Below are 22,010 nucleotides of genomic sequence, written 5' to 3' on the forward strand. Positions count from 1 at the left end.
CTGGTACAGGAAATGGGTATGCCACCTTCTGGAAACCCGGGACTAACAGTTGAGCCTAGTCAATCCTGAGTCGGTTTGGCTGGCAACACATTCTTATCTCCCAGGGACTTGTCACATGGCTACATGAAATATTATCACAATAAACCATACAAATAAAGCCAAGGTGCGTTCGGGATGCTCTGAGAATCCGCTCAGAGTTCATGGGCGCTCTGGTGCTATTGTCAAACAGTGCTCTGATATAAGTTAATTTAGAAATGGTCAGAGTAGATACTCATGAACTGGCCATTTTCATCTTTTAAAAACAATTAAATTCACCCCATGTGTAAACATGATTATTACCTGTTTGGTACACATAATAATAATAAACTTTATTTATATAGCACTTTTCTTAGCAAAGTTACAAAGTGCTTGTACAGATAAAAGAAACACATTAAAAGGTGTGCATTGAATACTGTCTAGAAACAAGCTGCAAACCATCGCATTTTGCAACCATCGCATTACTTCCTCCTCCACTTTTCAGACAGCCAGGCTTTTCAGTCGGGGTGTGTGTGCACTGACTGCTCCCAACGCTCTGAAGTTTCGAACGACCAGAGAGCACCTGGGGTTCACTCCCGTGCTCTCAGACCGTATTCCCGAAAGCACCCACAGTAGTCCCACATTACACAGCATATTAGCGCATGCTGTGGTGTATTAGTAGGCCTTATATGTATCCACCCTTGAAAGGTGTTGTTTGAAACGTAAACTTCTGGGACACTAGACAGCATTCAGCCACTAGATGTCACACCTCTGTTGCATAAGGTTTGCTTTTTCCTTGTCACCTCTATCATATAGTCTGCAAAAATTGTGACATGACTGCTGCCTTACAAGAATATATTTAGGGTAAAAGTACCTTATACAACGAAAACAGGTGGACAATGGCTGCCGGCAAAATTATTAAAATGATTATTTTGATAATCAATACTTTTTTGTAGTAGTAGTAGCGCTGCAGCAATGTCACGTCATACGGGACTTAGGCCTATACAATGGCTGCCTTCATACAGCTGTCTGCGGAATTACCTTGACTATAACATCTTAAGGATAATTTATATTTTGTCGCACAACCCTTTTCCACAAGAGTCTTCTGACACGCTCTTCAGTCATTATTTACGGCGGGGCTCCTTTTCCTTCGTAGAACTTAAAATTTATAGTTACGATGGTTAAATGCAGAGAACAGATTTTATGTATGTACAAATGTACAGTGACAAAAAAAAAATAGTACCCCAAAGGAGTGGGGACTACATTATTATTATTATTGGAAGTCAATAGAGGTTCGATTGGACTGAAACTTTGCCCAAATATGGAGATGACGAAGTACTGTCATCATAGATAACTGACGTAATATACTAGCCACATAATGTCCAAGGTCCACATGGACACCACCATGTTATTAGGCCTACACCCCGTCTTGTTTGCTGTATTGTTTTCCCCAGGATGGTTGGGGGACAGGAGCGCTTGTTTTTATTACCTCAACAAGGCAGGCGTGCCGACAGTGTGGGCTTGAGGCTTGTGAGTACAGATGGCGAGCGGTCGATGGCCATGCGTGTCGTTGAGCGCGCCGTCCGAGTTGGCGAGCTGTGGTGGACGGAATCGTTTATCACATGAAGAAAAACGAGCACTCCCTCCCCCGTCTCAGCCAATCACAAGATGAGTCCTCCCCAGCCATCCTAGAGAAAACAATATGGCGTCTCGTTTGTGTATAGCGAAAAGTGTCGACCGACAAAGTATAAAGTATCCGCCAGTGTTGAACGTGACCGTGGGACCCTGGGACGATGCTCAGCATGTGCACTTGTGTGACTCTTATGTCCCCTACCTACCGTAAAACTACACTCTTCTGTTAGCATATGAATAAATAAGTCATTTATACTCTGTTTAATCTGTGGTTGAAAATAACTTTCATCATACATGATGACCTTTTAAACGACAATAAATAACATATAAATACTCTGTAACTCTATAAATAAAAAACCTCTTTGGGCTTTCTTCTACTTAACCTCTAGCAACGATTATACACAACGAATCAGTTGGGTAAAGTACATACTGGAAGGGTACAACCTAATACATGGGACTAATACAAAGAATACTTTATATACACTATGATATATATATACACAGTGACAACCTCAGTGTTACATTATCCATTTGTAACCCTTGAGAGCGTAAAAAATGTAACCAAATAGACCCTTATGGGTCCATTTGCTTACATGTGTACGCTCTCAGAGTTAAAGGGACACTTAGGATTTTACTGTGTAGTATATGTACACTAGGTTGTAGGAAAGAGAGAGAGTGACTAGTCCTCTTCTTCACGATGAGGATTTGGGTTCGATTCTCAGAGAAGCTTCGTAAAGACTCTCCTCGTCCAGTACGTAACTGTTGTCCAGCAAATACTGTGCCGCCTGGACAGAGAGAGACACACACAGACAGATGTTACTGTGTACGTGCATAGAGTTTAAGTGGTTAAATGGATATAGAACAGTGTTTCCCAATCAGCTATTTTCACCAGTTCGGGTCCCCGGGAGGGACACATCACATTTCTCTTTTAGCTAAAAAGTGTGGAAACCACTAGAATAGCATACTTTTATTGGCAACACAAAAGCACACAGTATCACCAATAAAAGCGGCAAAATGGATCAAATCACAAAAGCATATCACAAAAATATATTTCCATTAAGCGACAAAAAGGGACATGGCAGCCAAAAGGACTCCTCAGCATAGTGGACACGTGTAGCTTTCAGCTAAACTGTGCAAAAATGCAAAAAACAGTTCATTAAAAAAACACTCACCTTGGCCTGAACGTCAATCTTGTAAGCTGTTTGCTGAAACTGGCGTATCTCTCTGATGATGTGGGATATCTGGAGATGAATGGGATGAAAATGACATGACAAAAAAACCCACACACTTGTAGATAGAAGTTCATATACCGTTGAAAGTGATCGATACGCTGACTGACCTTCATAGGTCTATACTGCCCTGCCAAGGTAAAGAGCAGTAACTACGTTTTTGGACACACCGACTTATTTGTGTATCCCAAAGGTCAAATTAGCCTTTGTGATTTGGGGGGATAAACAATTACCTCAAGAACAGATGTAAAATTAGTGTAATATCACTTATATGCTGATATCTCATTTGGCTGACCAGTTGAATCACTTTTAAACCCATTTTTCAGTGATTTTTCTTTTCGTAGTTACTGCACTTTACCTTGGCAGGGCAGTATAGCCTTCCTCTGCAGTGGGTTTTAGACAGTAGTGGACAGTAATGGAGTATATTTGAATGAGTACTGTACTTGGTCTTTACCATTCTCATCTTGGAGAAGTTGACCAGGCTGTCCTCTGTGTAGTTGGGCGTCCCCTCCTCGATGAAGGCCAGGTCAGTCAGGTACATTCCCAGGTAGGGGACACATGGAGGGTCACAGCTGGGCAACACGATACAGGAACACAATGAGGCTCAGACGAACATGAAGTTGAAGTTTGTACTCTGTCGTACAACTGTGTCGCTCTCTGAAAATAGCCAATGTACAAGCTCACAAGGCATCGCAATGCGTTGTGAGCTTGTACATTGGCTACGTCATACAACGGAATATAAATCAGGCTTATGTAGAGACGCATTCCAGAGTTTTTGTTTAAGATATAAAAAGTTGGTCTTTAACAATTTCTTGCATTAAAACGGGGACCTGAACCACTTCAACCCTTTGTTGCATGTCAAATTGCGAAAATAGCAAATCTACAAGCAATGCGTCTCAGCATTGTGAGCTTGTCGTTTGCCAAATGTTCGCCTATTTTTGCTAAATATTTGCCTATTATGGCATGCCCAGAAGAGGGATGCAAGGGTTCATGTGGTTAACACATTTGTTTTAAGATTATGACATTTGGGGCATTAAAAGAAAAGAAAAACTTTACAACTTTACTTTACACCAGATGCCACTCTATGACTTGAAAAGGGGAGGCATTGTTTTTTTCAGCATGACAGTCATGGACTTGTCCCAATCAGAATTGAACCAGGGACGCGGTGGTTCGGCATGGGGTCCAAAATATGAAACCAAAGAATGTTACTCTTTTGTACCAGTACTGTACTGTATATGAGATGTAAGAAATACAAAAAAATCTTCAATCTTCCTTCGATACATACTGTACAGCATATTACTGAGGGCTCCACCAGGGAGCGCCAGAGATGACTAGCTTTAAATACTGATTACTTACTTCTTCAAAGCCTCCCTCAGGTTCTTGAATCTTCCGTCAGATGACACAAGCTTTTGTAACTTGTCAATCAACGTCTTGGTCTGAACAAAGGGGATAAAAAAAACACACTGTAAGCGATCAGAATGTTTAACAAGAGATCAGAAAGAAAAGCAAAGAAAAGATACACAGTGTGAGCTCAAGGTAGCCTGGTAAACCCTCCCTCCGGAAATCTCATTTCTATTTGATTCCAGGAGTGAGTCTGGCCTGATAGCCCTTTGTGGGGGTTTCTAGTGGAATTACCAGCTAACCGAGCCTATCAGCGTCGTCGCACATCGTTCTGTGATTGACAGTGACAGTTGGCCAATCAGGTGGCGAGTTCGAGTGAGCCCAAAACACGAACGGCAGCCATCTTTTTCTTGTCCGCTATAATCTCCGCTATTTTTTGACTTCAAAAAGCTCTCTAACTTCTATTTTGAGGCACGGAATTTACTTATAATATATCGTTTGGATAGAATTTAGTTGTTTAACTTCATATATGTGGTCAATTAATCATGACAAAGCCTATTTAAAAATAAAAATTTAGAGAACCGGTAGGGGTGGGCAGTGACACCCATGTATCCGAATAAGGCAACCCATTTTGGTCATGGCTGTCTCAAAAGTCCCGTTGCGTCACATTAGACTGGTGAACTGCTGATTGGCTGAAGGGGAAAAAATATCATTGGCTGAAGGGGTTGTCAGTCAACGGTATTACTTCCGCCCAACTCAGCCTGCAGCCAATATTGCAGAATGGGCGATCAGCCCAGACTCACTCCTGGAATCAAATAGAAATGAGATTTCCGGAGGGAGGGTTTACCAGGCTAAGCTCAAGGTACACATTACACTGACTTGTGTCTTATACTCACTTTAATATAGATTGGACCGGATAAGCGGATGAAGATGGATGGATGGACACACAGACAGACGGACGGACTGATGTACAGATGGATGGATGGACGGATGGACAGATGGATGGACTCATGTCCACAGGTGTTACAGGTGTAAACAGGTGGGTGAAATTATTTTTCGCTACAAAGCTCCATCATTTGTAGTTTTCAGAAGAGGGAAGACAGTGGATGGATGCTGCTGCTGCTGGCGGTACCTGCTTGGAGACTTTGAGCCAGGTCTTCTTCAGACGGAAGACGGAGCTCCTGTTGAACGAGGAGGTGATCTCCAGCACGGCGTTGTAGTTGTGGAGACAGCGGCAGATGTCCGCCACCGCCACCCACTTCTCCATCACCGTCACCCTCATGTTCACCTCCTCACAACGCAGGATCTCTGTGGCGATCAGGTTACTGATCTGAACGCAGCCACGGGAAAACATGTTCATTTTGGTACAAAAGAAGGAAAAAAGAAAGAAATTATGGTATTAGGTATGGAAATTAGTATGTATCTATCTGTCTGTCTGTCTGTCTGTCTGTCTGTCTGTCTGTCTGTCTGTCTTTGTTTATCTATTTATGTAATGTATCAGTCGGTCAGTCGGTCGGTCGGTCCGTCCGTCCGTCCGTCCGTCCGTCCGTCCGTCCGTCCGTCCGTCCGTCCATCAGTCAGTCATTCAGCAGTAGTAGAATGCAGACGTACATCATTGAAATGTTTGGTAGTTTTCATGATGAAAGGAGTTCTCTCATTCTTGTCGTTCTTCATCCAGCCTTGACCAAAGAACTCCCTGGTGAAGATGGGGTTCAAATAAACACAAATAAACAAACACCAAAAAGTTTGCATTCATGCCTGTGTGTGTGTGTGTGTGTGTGTGTGTGTGTGCGTGCGTGCGTGCACTCACTCGTATGGAATAACTTTGAAGACCAGGTGGTCCAGCAGTGTGAGCTGCTCAGCGATCTCCAAGGCCGAGTGGTTCTCAAATGGCTCCGTCTTACTACCCTCCATGGCCTAACACACACACACACACACACACACACACACACACACACACACACACACACACACACACACACACACACACACACACACACACACACACACACACACACACACACACACACACACAATTGAGGCATTTAGCAAGTCACTCTTTTTTTTTTTTTTTTTTTCTTTAAATTTTTATCCCGCGATTTTGTAACCCTATTTTTTACACCCAGTGCTAATTGTCTATGTAATCCTGGGCACTACCTTCCCTCTGCCAACCTAGGGAGGCCAGGGCCGAGCTCATGCCTCCTTCAATGCATGAGAGCCAACTGACCTTCTTGTCACCTGACAGGGGAGAGTTTCCCTGGTTGGACGTAGCGCGTGGAAGGAACACGTTATTCCAACCAGTTCCCTTCCCCTCCATCAGGCGCCCCGGCTGGCCAGGGGGAGGCAGTATAGTGACCAGGATTACTGCATGTTTTTGTGAGGGTACCTACCCTAGGAGACACGGGGAGAACATACAAACTCCACACAGAAAGGCCCTTTCGCCAACCCCACCTAGGGTATGGGCACTGATGACGCGGAGGAGAGAACACGCCCCCAGCGCCCACAGCGTCCCCTGCGGGAATCGAACCCAGGACCTTCTAGCTGTGAGGCGACAGCACTACCGACTGTGCCACCGTGCCCCTCAGCAAGTCACTCTTATCCAGAGCGACTTACAAGTGGGAGATGGAATGATAAGCTGAGTAAGCATGAACTCTAGTCAATTAACAAGGTAAATAGTCACAAAAATAGAGTGCAGAGAGAACATTGTAGTGCGAAAAAAAACTAGAATACCAGGTTAAAAATGGACGTAGCATCTGTCTAAACAATATACTATCTAAATAACATTCTTAGCTTTTGTGTTCAAGGGAACACAATCAACATAACAAAAACATGAGAACAAGTGACCAAATCGGCATAGTAAACTAGCATCCATCAAAAAATGGTGACAAGAAAGGAGAGAGGAGCGCTAGGGGTGAGGTGGAATCAGAAGAGGTGAATCTTCATATGGTTGGGACTGTATACCTCCTCGTTGGCGGAGGTATACAACCACCATAGGATTTATGTTTAAAATTGTTTATAAAAACTTCAGGTAACCAGTGATAAAGACTGGATGACAGCAGCTGAGGTGGATGTGTTCTCTTCTGTATTAGGATAAAGTAGAATGTATGCCTCCACCAACCAGTTGACGTCGTCTCATACAAGATGTATATTATGTAGCAAAGACTTTGAAGGAAATGAGATCACAGTGATGTGACCAAAACCTTCACTTCATCATTTTATCCTTGTAGACTACATTTTTATTTCTAGATGTATGAACATTTTATGAGGTCAAAGTGAACTTCAACTCTGACCTTTGACCACCAACATATAATTAGTTTGAGTCCAATTTTAGTTTATGAGTGACCACGTTATGCGAATGGGACAGACATACAGTATGTACAGACGTACAGCCATACTGATGGACGGACGGGACAGACAGACAGACAGACAGACAGACAGACAGACAGACAGACAGACAGACAGACAGACAGACAGACAGATGAGCGGACAGATGGACAGACAGAAGGACAACCTGAAAACATAATGCCTCCAGGCCACAGCTGTCACCAGTGGAGGTATTACCATCTGTGTGACGTCTTCCAGACTGATCTGATTGTCTCCTGGATCCTCCTGGGTCAACGTCCTGCACCAACACACATACCAAACACATGAGAACATCTAATGTTTAAAGGTAGGGTAAGTGATGTTTTATGGTTAAAACAAAGAGTTTTTTGTTAAAAGGTTAAAGCACTATGTTCTGATAGTAATCATTGCTATAGAGTGTTTGTTCAGTAGCAGAGGCCTCCCTGTCTCTCCAGCTCTTTTGTAAACAGAAAATACATTTTCAGGTGGGTTTAGCCAATCAGGAAAGAGTACCCACTGCCTCCCCCTGGTCAGCCGGGGCGCCTGATGGAGGGGAGAGGAACTGGTTGGAATAACTTGTTCCTTCCACATGCTACGTCCAACCGGGGAAACTCCCCCCTGTCATGTGATAAGAAGGCTTGTTAGCTCTCATGCATTGAAGGAGGCATGAGCTCGGCTCTGGGCTCTCCCTAGGCTGGCAGAGAGAGTGTAGCGCCCAGGATTACTTATAATTGGCACTGGGTGAAAAAAATGGGGTTGCAAAATTGTGGGATAAAAATTTTGTTAAAAAAAAAGGAATGAGTACCCATTTATCAGCTTCAAAATTATAGTGTTCCAGTTCTAATTTTGTCAATTTCTTTCAATTTTGTCAATTTCTGTATCTGTATTCTGTGCAAGTTCTCTCTCCTGATTGTATAAAATAGGTATCCCGACCTGAAAATGCATTTTCTTTTTAGTACTGTTACTGAACAAACACTCTATAGCAATGAGTACTATCAGAATATAGAGCTATTTAACGTGTATATGTTACAGTATGATTGAAAAACCAGTCAGATAAAGAAGTGCTTGTTTTCTTCGAGTTCACCTCCCGCGCTACCCCGCTGACTGGTTCTCCAATCGTACTTGTGACATATACATAAAATATTTGCCGCTATGGTCCGTGCAAGCAGCGAGCAAAGTGGCAAGTAAATTAATATTACATCCGTCTTTGTTAATAGTGTTATCCTGGCTAACGCTGACTGGTAAGTTACCAATGAAGTAGTGCTTTGTGATTCGTTACAATCCTGGTTAACCCCAATTTAAAAACAATGAATTTTCATTTAGCCTATTTCAATCACGGTAATCTTGAATGTTTGACAATGTGTGTCCTGTGTGAAGAATCGTCTAGGATTCGAAAGAGTATCAATGTGTGAACCTGATGATGTTGGCAGCTGCTTTCCTCTCCTGGGTTAAGAGTTCAGGGTCATGCATGACTTCCTCCAGGAAACTAATCACTCTCATCTTCAGCTCCGTGTTCATCTCAAAGTCCTGACAGAGAACACACACACACACAACACAACATCAGCGGTCATCAGCGGTCAGGAGGAAGAGAGAGATTCCTTAACTCCTGGGTTAATAAAATTGTTATATTGTGAAACCTAAATATCAAACATTACAGTCTACATTTCCCAAATGAAAATGCACGTATTTAATTCAGTCTGACCAGAAGCAGTGATAAAACATATCCCCAACATATCCCCAACATCTCTCTCTCTCTCTCTCTCTCTCTCTCTCTCTCTCTCTCTCTCTCTCTCTCTCTCTCTCTCTCTCTCTCTCTCTCTCTCTCTCTCTCTCTCTCTCTCTCTCTCTCTCTCTCTCTCTCTCTCTCTCTCTCTCTCTCTCTTATCCACAGTGAACAAGCAAAGAGAGATGCAGAGCCTGAGAAGAAAAATAGAGAAAGATAAATTGACTGATGATGGTTGTGTGGTTTCCCTCCATACCTGTGAGTGTTTGGACACCCAGTGTCGCAGTACGTTGAGCACCCTGTTGGTGGCAGCTCTCCTGATGACAAACTCCTTATCCCCATTCCTCTGGTCTGTGGGGAAACCTGGGGACAATAGACCAGTGATTGTCAAGTGTTTTTTTCATTTCAAGGACCCCCAGTTTGATATGCATTATCCTAGTTTCTTTGAGGCACTGCATTGTTCCCTCTGCACTCTACTTATATGACTATTTACCTTGTTGTTTATTGACTAGAGTCATAGGCGCATTATGAGACAATGGGCCCCTGGGGATAGACTTGTAAAAGCCCCCCTAGCAAGTACACTGACTTGCAGTCAACACCACAATAAATATCTCTTCAACTGCAAGAGGATCTACAGCACACGTGCATAGGCTATACACAGAATGCCAACACCATATTGACACACATGCATTTCAACAGGATCTTATAGAGCTTCCAATGATGTTTTGCACTTGCTTTTGCATGCCCCTCTAAGCGAATGTTTAGGCTATTCAGTCCGTTTCTTTCTTCAGTAGGACTTGAAGGGGGATCTGTTATTGGGCCCCCCTGAGCTCCTGGGTCCCTGGACCTGGGCCCAGTAGCCCTTTGTAGCAATCCACCCCTGACCAGTGGTGTAAAGTAACAACATTTACTTAAAGACGGGGTGCCGTGATTTTCAGTGATCCCCCCCCCCCTAAAACATAATCATCAGGTATTATGGTTATACTAGGAGGAAGATTTTTTTCAAAAAAGTGTACAGAAATTGTTAAAATTATGTTTTTATGTGGACACGCCTCCAGTTCATTAAGTATACCTCGTTCTCACCTTAGCACCTCCTCCACCACCTTAGCACCACCCACCTGTCCTAGTCCCTCCTCCTCCTCATGCCCACACCTGTTGTGTTATGATAATGAGGGGGAGGGTATATTTTTACTATGTCACTAAAGGGCTGTTTTTCTATTGGCACGTTTGACCCTCAAGGTTTCAGCCTCCAGGTAGAAACTCAAAATAGTCAGAGAAGACATATAACACCATAAAAACACTGATCCTGTACCTGGCCTGTAGACCTGTTTCCAATTTGGTGTTGGGGGAATTTCTCACCTGAACTGAGTCAGTGGGTCCCTAGACATGAAAGATCACGGAGGTGCTTGTCCGCCAGAGTGGCACGAATGGCGCAATGGTCAAATCAAAAATGGCCCCCATCGACTATGATGAAAATCCAACTTTTTTGTTTTTGAGTGTTTAAACACATGTAATACCTCCATTTAGACTAATTGTGGTGTGTGGAATTCATTTCTGATATTGTTATGACCATTTTGGGTGATTTTGACCTTGAAAGGTCATGGTCATGGTCATTTTGTTATTCTGAAGACCTTGGCCATAACTTGGCCATTGTTAGGAGTAAAAACAGGTGCAATGAGTCTTATCCAACTAATTCTGACATTTAGAATTAATTTCTGATATTGTTTTGACCATTAAGGATCATCTTGTCATTGAAATATCAATGTCAATGTCATTTTTCAATAATTAAATTACGATTTTGTACTTTACTGTCCCTTTTATTGTATTTTTTTTCATAATAATTTGCCCGAAGTGTATCTGCAAAGCGAGAATTCTTGATCAGTTTGATCCGCTGTGGTGCATCAGCAGGAGACCCTCTGATATGGGCCGCTGTGCAGACACTTGTCTCATCTGCTGTGGTGCCGATGATGCGTGTTGGCTTCCTCCCTGTCATACCAAGACCCATCACTGATCGTGCTACCGTCAGGCATTGCCTCACCAACTTCCAGAGTGTTTGCAGACAATTAAATCAGACATCAATGGCGATATGGAGGCGTGTTCGCCCCGGCTGCAGATATTTACCTGCACGAGACAGAACAATTCAAGGATCTTTTTCTCTGCATGGGCCCTTTCCATTGGACCCGTGTTCTGCTCAGATGCCAGGGAAAACTGCTTAGAGGTTCTGGACCGGATGACGCACTGGTTGAGTGTGCCGTGTTTGGACCTGGTGTGATAGAGTCAGTGTTAAACGGCAGCCATTATGTCCGGGCTCTCACTGGGATGCTGATTGTGGAGGATGTGATCAGGTCGCTCCAGTGGAAGATGTTCTGGCACCACAAGGACAAAGCTGCATATCCAGTGCTAGCACAGGTAGAGGCACTGCACACTACGCTAGCTGCAAATCAAAGTTGCCCAGAGCAGTTTGAGGCCCTGATTGGACAATTGGAGAAGTTGAATCAGGACTTTCTGGAGTTTGAGAAGGAGTGCGAGGCCAAGTCAGAGCTCTGCCAATTCTTTGGAGTTTGGCTAGAGTTGGTGGCCGTCATCAAGAATGCTGTAGTCTCTGAAAGAGAAGGAAACTGGGATCTACATGCGGCTACTGTCGAGGACTCCATGCCAATCTTTGCAGAATGTGACTGCATAAACTACCTGCGTCATGGCTCATGGTATCTTGAACAAATCAAGGTGCTAGAGTTCACACATCCTGAGCTCTACCGGCGCTTCTCTATAGGCCAGTGGGTTGTTCAGGATCGACCAGGCTGGTTCTGCGCTGTAGGAGGTGACATGAAGGTCGAGCAGACCATTCAGCGAGTGTCGAAGGGTCCAGGAGGTCACTATGTAGTAGGAGCCACACACAATGCAAATTCTGTGGCAGAGTTTGAGCTCTTGTTCCACGAGATTGGGTCAATCACCAATGTCCTCAACCTTCTCACCAACAACCACACCATGAAACACACAGAATGCCATCTCCAGCATGCACTGAGTACCACTCGCCGCCTTACATTCAACCGGAATGTGTCGAAGCTGCTGGACTTTGTGCTAGAGCGTCAGAATCCATACTCAATAATGGTCAATGTGCCTGTGCCACTGCACAATCTGCTCACAAAGCAAGCTGTTGACCGAGGGGTTGCTCCACGCTTGCTCAACTGTCTCACAAATGGGGTCTACTGAGTCTACTGCTCATACAGACAGGAAAGGTTAGTTGAGAAGACCAAGAAAATGAGCACAACCATACCAAAGCGGAAGCTACCGCAGTTCAACGAGCAACCGAAGAAGACACCAACAACCATTCTGAAGGAGCAGAAGTTAGTCTCATCCAAAGACATGGCCGAGGCACATAGGAGTATGGACATTGCTAAGGAGCGGGGCATGAACATCCGGCAGGTACTAACTCATGATGTGCTCTCAGCATCTCCCCTGTTTGAAGGTGACCTTCCAGCTCATGTCAACAAGTCAAAACTTGTCAGTGAAATTGAGCCTGAACTTGACCTCACCCAATGGAGTCTAAAGTCTACTCTTGCCACTCATGTTGTGGTAGACTTCATGTCGAAAATACGGCAGATGCCACTAGCACGATTCCCTACTTTAGGTGCTGTCATCAACGCCATCATCAGCTCAACATTATCCCTCTGTGAAGAGCCAGAGTTCATCCATCTCATACTTGATTCCTACATTGAGATGTCTCTAAAGGAAGGGGAGCGCATGCGGCGCACAGACTCAAGAACAGGAATCGACATCATTGGCATGAACAGAGACACACCTATCCCTCAGCAACTTGACAAGTTCTGGGCATCTGAGGAGAACAAGCGGAATCTCCAGCTGCTAGTTCGGGATATGGTGTGCAGTGGAGCCTGTCGCAATACTACCATCATTGTCAGCTCTGTTGTCTCTGAAGATGAGGTGCTCCCAGCAAAGGCAGCTGGTGGTGAAGAGATCCCAGACCTCTTGAACTGGATTGAGGAGGCTGATACCAGACTGGTGGTGCATGTGGAGTGGGCTGTTCGTGTGAAACAGAGCAAGAGAGTTATCATAGTCTCCAATGATACAGACACCTTCGCATTACTGCTGTACTACACCCCATACTTCCAAGCACTGGGGATGAAGGAGATCTGGCAGCAGTATGGCACTGGTGAGAAGCGGCGCATGCTTCCACTGCATCAAGCAGTCTCTCATCTTGGAGCACCACTAGCCAAGACAGTGATCAAGGCACATATCCTGACTGGAGAAGACTGCATGAGCAAGGTGGGGACCAAACATGCAGCTATGACTTCTGACCCAGTACAATATTTAACAAACTTTGGAGAGGCAGACACCTTGACAGAACAAGACACAGCATTGGCAGAGAAGTACTTGGTACGTGTCTAGGTCAAGTACAACTGCTGAGACGTTTGATGACCTCAGGGTAGAAAGCTATACCAGTGCCAGTGCTGGAATTGATGCTCTCCCTCCCACAAGTAGTGTGATCAGAGGTCACATCAAACGAGGTGCTTTAGGGCTTGCCTGCTGCTTGTGACGGCCAAGGAACCTGAGGCAAGACTAGAGGCAATGGAACATGGATGGGAGGAGCACTTTGGTACACTCCTGCCATCCAAATGTCTGAAGCCCTTACCACCGAGTCTGCTCACAGTATGCAAGTGTGCAGGCAAGTGTGACACTCGGCGATGTGGCTGCCGTGCTGCTGGAGTTCCGTGCATTATATTCTGCCATGGAAAACAGGAAAAACCTTCATGTAAAAACCCATCACACTAACCTGCATGCACACATATATGCTGCACTGTATGAGAAAAAAAAAAATTTGATTTTGTCTTATGATTTTATTAGTATATCACTTTTATTTTCATGTCTTATTTTCTAATTAAAGCACCCAATTCAAATAAAAGTCAAAGGGGGATATTTAGAATTGGAAAATGTTTCATGTTCACGTCTTTTGTTTTAAAAAAAAGAAAGAAAAAAAAGGAAAAAGTACAATAAAAGTGTTAAAAAAAGAATCGAGTTATTGAATAATGATATTGGTATTGATATTTCAATTACAAGATGATCCTTAATGGTCAAACAATACCAGAAAGGAATTCTAAATGTCAGAATTATTTGGATAAGACTTATTGCACCTGTTTTTACTCCTAACAATGGCCAGGTTATGGCCAAGGTCTTCAGAATAACAAAATGACCTTGAACATGACCTTTCAAGGTCAAAATCACCCAAAATGGTCATAACAATATCAGAAATGAATTCCACACACCACAATTAGTCTAAATGGAGGTATTACATGTGTTTAAACACTCAAAAACAAAAAAGTTGGATTTTCATCATAGTCGATGGTGGCCATTTTTGATTTGGCCATTGCGCCATTCGTGCCACTCTGGCGGACAAGCACCTCCGTGATTTTTCATGTCTAGGGACCCACTGACTCAGTTCAGGTGAGAAATTCCCCCAACACCAAATTGGAAACAGGTCTACAGGCCAGGTCCTGGACTACACCACCAGGGGGCTTAATGAAGTTCTATCAACCTCATAGACACATGAAAAACAGAAAAAGTGCAAAACCATGGCACCACCCCTTTAAGTACTGTACTTAAGTGCACTTTTGAGGATTTTTTTTACTTTACTGGAATACTTCCCATTTTCAATACGTTTACTCTACTCCACTACATCTCAGAGGCAAATATTGTACTTTTACTCCACTACAATTATTTGACAGCTTTAGTTACTAGTTGGTACTTAAGTAAAATATTTTAGTACTTTTCCCACCACTGCCACTGACTAGAGATCATGGTTACTCTGCTTTGATCTCACACTTGTAAGTTGCTCTGGATAAGAGCATCTGATAGATGCCCATATGACTGACCAGTACCACCCTGTGTCACTGACCTGTGCCCGCTAGGGACATGCGTCGGTACTTCTCCTTGGTGGGCGTTCCCTCGTTGGCACCGGCGGTGGCGATGGCGAAGGCCGAGGCGGCAGACAGGGCACTGCGGTTGTTGTCCAGCTCCCGACACGAGGACACCACCATGCGGTTGTTGTCCAGTTCTCGACAGGACGACACCACCATGCCGTTGTTGAAGGAGAACAGGGAGAACTCTGGAGGGAGGAACATTAACAGTATGGGGATGATGCTCGGGTGGTGCAAGGGTCAAGTACCACCACCATGGAGTCTACTCTAGGAGTTCAAACCCACCACAGTGCATCCGGCTTGGCCGGGCGTCTATGGTGATGGGGCTCATGCCATTTCTAAGGTCCGGCCCGGGGGCCAGTTGTGGTGCGAGGGAAGATTTTATATGGCCCTTCCTAAAAATGCATTATTTATGGCCCGCCAGTATAGTTGTTAAGGCCATTTTATAGTTGTTTTGTTAGTCTACACAAACACAGTAAAGTGTTAAAGTATTATGAAATTCTAAACTATAAATGACTTGCTTTTTAATGTATGTGGAGAATTAAGTCTCGTCTTTCTTAACTTCAACCAGTAGAGGGCAGCAGAGAACCAGGGCAGGCAACACTTGCCCCTACATTGTGTATTAGGTTTTTATCAAGCTAGATCAGTGGTTCTCAAAGTGAGGTCCAGGGAACCTTGAGGGGGGTTCCAAATGGACCCTTACATGTCTGTAACTCTGAAATTAAAACGTTTGAGAACCACTGCGCTAGCACATAGCACATAACACCTCTAACCTTTCAGTTAGGCCACAACTAAACTCTCAGCGGCACCACTGCCCTAAACATGTAGTGTTGTCCTTATTAGGAATAAACACAGAAGCACCCAGTGGATAAAGAAAGTGCAGGAGCCAAACCGAGCAACTGTTTCTACACTAAAAATGAGGTGGTGCTCCCAGAGGCAAAAACAAAGGAAAATAAATATCTTATAAAATATAAATCTGGGAACGAATGGGTCCACAGCAATCAGATGAATGACTCCCAATCACCCCCCATGGAAATAAGCCCTCAAGCTTTTATGTGTTTCAATGTTCAATGATTTAGCTGGGGACCCGCTGGAACCTCCTCAAGGAACATTATTACACTACTTGTTACTTGGTATCAAGATCAAGATCAAGATCAATTACAAGTTATATTACTATACAGTATTCTTTTTGCTACCCAACCCCTTAAAAATAACAGATCTTCAAGCTCATTGTGTTGTATCGCAAAGTGTTGATAGCTTTCTTCAAAAACATTATTTTTTGAATGTGCCCCCTTATGGCGTTGACTGGGCTCCTCTAGGCAGCTGGACAGACGGTCGGACACACTCACGGACAGTCATAGACAAACCCTGCCAGGGAAGAGATAGCGCTTATGTTGGTCAAAAACGAATCACATGCATTTACGCAGTAACACAGCGTTATTGAACCAATGAAAAGTATTAAGAAGAGCATGTGACTAAATTATAACTGTATTGGATCCATTGGAACAACACAGGTTCTTTTTTTTTCTTTTTAATTACCTGAAAAGTAACTGTTTTGGACAAACAAGATTTCCACCCGCCATTATCCTATTGTATTACGACGTAGCCTATGTGTACGTCAGTGCCTGTACAACTGCTATACAAATCTCCCTCTGGTGTAATAAAGTATTCTTTGTCACGCAACAACAACAGCAGCAGGGACCGACTGCGTGTGTTCTACTGTGTCTCCCCCTCCCTCTCTTGCTCTCTCTCTCCCCCCCTCTTTTTGAAATAAAATTAAAAAATCTCTCTCTCTCTCTCTCTCTCTCTCTCTCCCTCCCCCGTCTCTCTGTCCCCCCCCCCCCCTCTCTCTCTCTCTCTCTCTCTCTATCTCTCTCTCTCTCTCTCTCTCCCTCTCTCTCCCCCTCCCACCCTCTCTCTGTCCCTCCCCCCTCTCTTTCTTTCCTTCTCTCTCTCTCTCTCTCTCTCTCTCTCTCTCTCTCTCTCTCTCTCTCTCTCTCTCTCTCTCCTCTCCCCCCCCTCCTCTCTCTCTCTCTCTCTCTCTCTCTCTCTGTTTCTTCCAGTGTTAATCCGTTCATCCGGGGGCGGATGGAGGAACACGCACATGGTTGCTAAGGTACAAGGGTTCCTTCCGCCTACACACACCAGGCTCTGGCATCCCTGCTATCCTGCATTGTGAGCAGAGCAGTGCTGGAAAGTAATTAGGTACATTTACTCAAGTACTGCACTGAGGTACAATTCTGAGGTACTTTTACTCTACTTACGCCTACACACACGAGGCGCTGGCATCCCTGGTATCCAGCATTGTGAGGAGAAGAGAACACACTGTGGTGGAAGAAGTACTCAGATTTTGGACTTAAGTATCAATACCATAGGGTAAAAATACATTGTTACAAGTAAAAGGCCTGCATTCAAAAAAGTTTAACTACTCATTATATAGAATGCCCATTTCAGAATCATATACATCATGTTATGGAATTATAAGTATTGATCATCAACCATGCACTTGAAACCCTATTTTATAAACCCTATTTTCAAAACATTCTTGGATTCATTAGATTAATTAGAAATAATCAAAATCTGCAAAGTAAGTAACTAAAGCTGTCAAATAAACGTAGTAGAGTGAAAAAAGGTGCCTCTCAAATGTAGTGGAGTATACAGTAAGTATAAAGTATCATTTGAATTGAGACACTCAAGTAAAATACCTGTACCTCAAAATTGCACAGTGCAGTAGAGTAAATGTACCTAATTACCACTACTGAGAACACACTGGGGATGAAGTGTTCTCTCTACATCTTATAGACCAATTACCTACGTAATCCTGGGCGCTACTCTCCCTCTGCAAGCCTAGGGAGAGCCTAGAACTGGGCTCATGCCTCCTTCAATGCATGAGGAGCTAGTAAGCCGCGTCTTATCACCTGACAGGGGGGAGTTTCCCCAGTAGGACGTAGCGCGTGGAAGGAACACGTTATTCCAACCAGTTCCTTTCCCCTCCATCAGGCGCCCCGTCTGACCAGGGGGAGGCAGTATAGAGACCAGGATTACTGCATGTTTTTGTGAGGGTACCTACCCTAGGGGACACGGGGAGAACATGCAAACTCCACACAGAGTAGGCCCTTTTGCCACCCCCTCCTAGGGTATGGGCACTGATGACGCGGAGGAGAGGACACGCCCCCCAGCGCCCACAGTGTCCCCGGCGGGAATCGAACCCAGGAGTACCCTATGAGAATATTTCATATTTGTTACTGTAAGTATATTTTGATGCCGATACTTTTGTATTTCACTTGAAGTAAATTGAACGCAGGATTTTTACTTGGAGTATTTTAACGGTGTAAAATGCATGTTAAGCTGATGAAAGGTTCACCAGGTAGGGCCAATTGGTCTGGCCAATGACTGGCCAGGACTACATAAGTGCTTTAGGTCAGGGGTCTTCAACAGGGGGTCCGGGACCCCTAAAACCAGAGCTCTAATCGGCTCGGCTCTCCATAGCATTTTGGCCATTCCGGATCAGATTCGCATTAAAGTATTTTCACAGTATTTAAAAGCCCTCGTATCAAAAGTTGAGTCTACACATTATGAAATGCAACTAAAATGATGGTTATAATTATATATTCACGCACAAGTAAAAGCTGATGTTATAAAAAAACATACAATTTAGATTTTGGGGAAATGGCAGATCTACAAGCTCTCAACGCGTCGCATCATAACGCGTTGAGAGCTTGTAGATCGGCTATTTTAAATAGCTATATAGATTTAAAGTGGTTAAACCGCTTTTGATGCTATCATTAACTAATTTTGTTGGGGTCACCCCCTGGAACCCAAGGACCACTTGGGGATCCACTGCTCTATGGAAACCCAGTTAGGACCTGCTGCGTGAATCCATAATAAAGCCATAAATAAATAAAAACATGGCTGTACCAGAGTTTTTGGACTTGACATTCTTGGGTGTGCTCGGGGACTTGGGAGGAGACATGTCTGCCTCGGTGTCATCATTCTGACTGGGATCTTCATGGAACTCTTCTCTCACCGACATGTCTGGACAATGACATCAAAACAATTACACAGCTTCTTAGAGCGATACTATTTAACTTATTTTTTGTGAGTAAAATGTTATTTTGTCCAATCTATATGGTAGAGTATGTTGATACAATATAACTTATATAATATAATAAAACTGGGGTGGTTGTATTTGGCCGCCCTGCTCCTCTATTGAGACATTTTGATTGTGTCTAGGTTGGACACAAATTTTAACCTGAAGGTCAAAATTGTATTCCTCCCCTGAGCAAGCAGGCAGCTCTGTGGCAAAAATGTCAACACTTATGTAGGAGACCCGGGTTCAAATTATTTTTTGTGCAATCATTTGTCCATCATTTTTGTTATTTTCATAAAGAGAAAAGAAAAGAGAGGGGGTAGGGAGAGTAAGGAAAAAAAGAAAGACATCTACATACACATAGCATAATCCAGCTGGTACAGTACATGAAGATAGACATAAGGTGCATGCACATAGCAGCAGGTACATACAGTAGCCTACATGGTATTGTACTGTCAGGATCTGCATTTCTGTGTCTTATTTAGTCTTTTTTGTCTTTATGGTATTTTATTTTTTTGTAAGGTGCGAGAGTTTCCTGTGTTGATTGTCTTTGAGTTTCACCTGTGTCTAGTTAGTTCCCTGTGTGTGTGTGCATGTGTGTGTGCGTGTGCGTGTGCGTGTGCGTGTGCGTGTGCGTGTGTGTGTGTGTGTGTATGTTACAGTATGATTGAATACCTGTCAGATTGAAAAAGGAGTGCTCGTTTTCTTTGAGTTCACCTCCCGCGCTCCCCCGCGGCGGGGCGGGGCCCCCCCGTCAAAAAAAGAGATGACGCCTCGGAGGTACCGAGAATAGGGGGGACGATGATTTACGATTCTGTCCCTATCGGGACATAACTCGGACGGCGCTGAGTCGGCTGAAGGGGCCTACGCAACGCTCGGCATGGCGACTCTCGTGGCTCAAGTCCCCGTCAGCCGGCGCGCCTCTGTCGGTGAAAACGAGTGCATCTGACTGGTTTTCCAATCATATTGTTTTGGGGTTTTCCTGACATTAGACATTAAGGTGCAAATGTATTCTTCGTTGTATGTGAGTGTCACAACTAAACATAAATCTAGCTTATATGTTGGTCTATCATGCTGCGGTCCTGACCTTGTTTGCTGAGGGCCGACTCTTCGGCCTTGCCTTCGGCATTGGACTCCGTACCGTCGTCGGCCGTCTTGCCGGCCAAATTGGACACGTACAGCTTGTGGATGTCCAGGGTGGTCTTACTGAGGGGGGACATGGCAGAGTGCATGCCTGTAGGGGTACAACAGTTAATAACTAATCGATTTAATCTATTATTTAATCAAATAATTGATTAATAATCATGTATATGTATAATACCTATTTTGAGCATGTTTTTGAGTATGGCAAAAAGTAAAAAGAAGTAAAAATAGTGAGAAAATCGCTAGTTGCAGCCCTACATGCCTGCATAGCCGTTGGGCGAGCAGCTGAGCGCGGCCAGGTCCAGCGCCTTGCCGCCGGTGATGATGGGGATGTTGAGGGACAGCTTGCGGCGGCGGTGCGGCGATGAGGTCATGCCGATGGAGAGAGGCGGCGGGGAGGAGAACTTGCGGCAGGCGCGCGGCGACTTGGGCGGCTCGCCGTACAGGAGCTTGTTGTTCTGACTGCTGGCGAAGAACAACTCCAGAGACCTGGAGGGGAGTAGGAGGGGAAATAAGACGCTGGTTTACATTTTTGGGAGGACCACCGGTTCGATTCGATTCTTGTTTTTAACTCTGAGAGTGTACAAAAGCATTTGTACACTCTCAGAGTTACAGACTTGTAATGGTCCATTTGCTTCCTAAACATCCATTTAGCTTGGGACCCCCCCTGAACCCCCTTAAGGACCCCTGGGGGTCCCTCCATTGAACCAGAGCCATAAGACTGCAACATCCACACACGGTCCAGCCTGAGAGAGACAAGACAGAGTGCTCATTAGTGTTCAACTTTATTGTCACATCACAGGTTTACACAGGCGTAAAGAAGTGGGTGCAATTCTTTTTCATACAAGCTCCATCATTTGTGGTTTTCAGGAAAAGGAAGAAGAATAGAGGTAGAAAGAAAGAACTAGGAAAACAGCTCAGATATTCAACTACTCCTGATATGAGTTATGAGTAGAGTGAAATGTATTTGCAGACAATCCTGAAATTAGTGTTTTCGGGTGGAATCGTCACTTTGACCCAAAACGGACGGAGTGTGACGTGTGGGGGGAAGCTGGGGGAGGTTACAGGGTGCAGTGAATGTTGATGTACTGTAACTCTGAAAATGTAAAAATGGACCCGTTTTACAGCCACAGGGTTAACCCATTCAATCCCGGAACGCATCTGTGTCACTTTAGATTTCTTTGGCTATTCAAAAATAGCAGATATATCTGTTATTTTTTAATAATGTTCCGTGGACAAATAATTATAATAATAATAATAATAATACATTAGACTTATATAGCGCTTTTCTTAGTACCCAAAGTCCCTTTACAAAACAGATTAAAAACAATACGTCATTTTGGGTGGTCCTTGATATGAAAAAAGTTTGAGAACCACTGATAAGATAAAACATACGTATACGTTTTTTCCCAAAATGTTTTAAAAATGTTCGCTTTGAAAAAACCTATATTCAAAGAATTTGCACACATTTTCACGATTTTTTTTAACCCTAAATGGGTTAAAGTAACCCTCAGGATTAGTGTGCCTGCACTTGCACGTCTCCGAGTGGCGATGCAGAGAGGGGA

The 22,010-nt window shown here is 44.0% G+C and overlaps 1 protein-coding gene across 1 annotated transcript in view; it reads right to left on the reverse strand.

Moving 5' to 3' along the window:
- Window positions 1-2,339: 2,339 nt before the first annotated feature.
- Window positions 2,340-22,010, reverse strand: part of LOC308083361 (ras-specific guanine nucleotide-releasing factor 1-like) — a gene marked incomplete at both ends in the record, with an annotated part of 46,308 nt that continues 26,637 nt past the window's right edge. Inside the window, 14 exons of the mRNA XM_080425660.1 lie at window positions 2,340-2,432; window positions 2,820-2,888; window positions 3,331-3,448; window positions 4,233-4,312; window positions 5,350-5,547; window positions 5,829-5,913; window positions 6,028-6,134; window positions 7,779-7,839; window positions 8,974-9,086; window positions 9,539-9,645; window positions 15,191-15,400; window positions 19,131-19,247; window positions 20,390-20,536; window positions 20,708-20,934. Of these exons, the coding sequence (XP_080281786.1) occupies window positions 2,340-2,432; window positions 2,820-2,888; window positions 3,331-3,448; window positions 4,233-4,312; window positions 5,350-5,547; window positions 5,829-5,913; window positions 6,028-6,134; window positions 7,779-7,839; window positions 8,974-9,086; window positions 9,539-9,645; window positions 15,191-15,400; window positions 19,131-19,247; window positions 20,390-20,536; window positions 20,708-20,934 (1,732 nt within the window). The remainder of the gene's footprint in view (window positions 2,433-2,819; window positions 2,889-3,330; window positions 3,449-4,232; window positions 4,313-5,349; window positions 5,548-5,828; window positions 5,914-6,027; window positions 6,135-7,778; window positions 7,840-8,973; window positions 9,087-9,538; window positions 9,646-15,190; window positions 15,401-19,130; window positions 19,248-20,389; window positions 20,537-20,707; window positions 20,935-22,010) is intronic.

Source organism: Gymnoscopelus braueri (genome assembly GCF_963280865.1).
Source record: "Gymnoscopelus braueri genome assembly, chromosome: 1".
In the NCBI taxonomy this organism is placed as follows: domain Eukaryota; kingdom Metazoa; phylum Chordata; class Actinopteri; order Myctophiformes; family Myctophidae; genus Gymnoscopelus; species Gymnoscopelus braueri.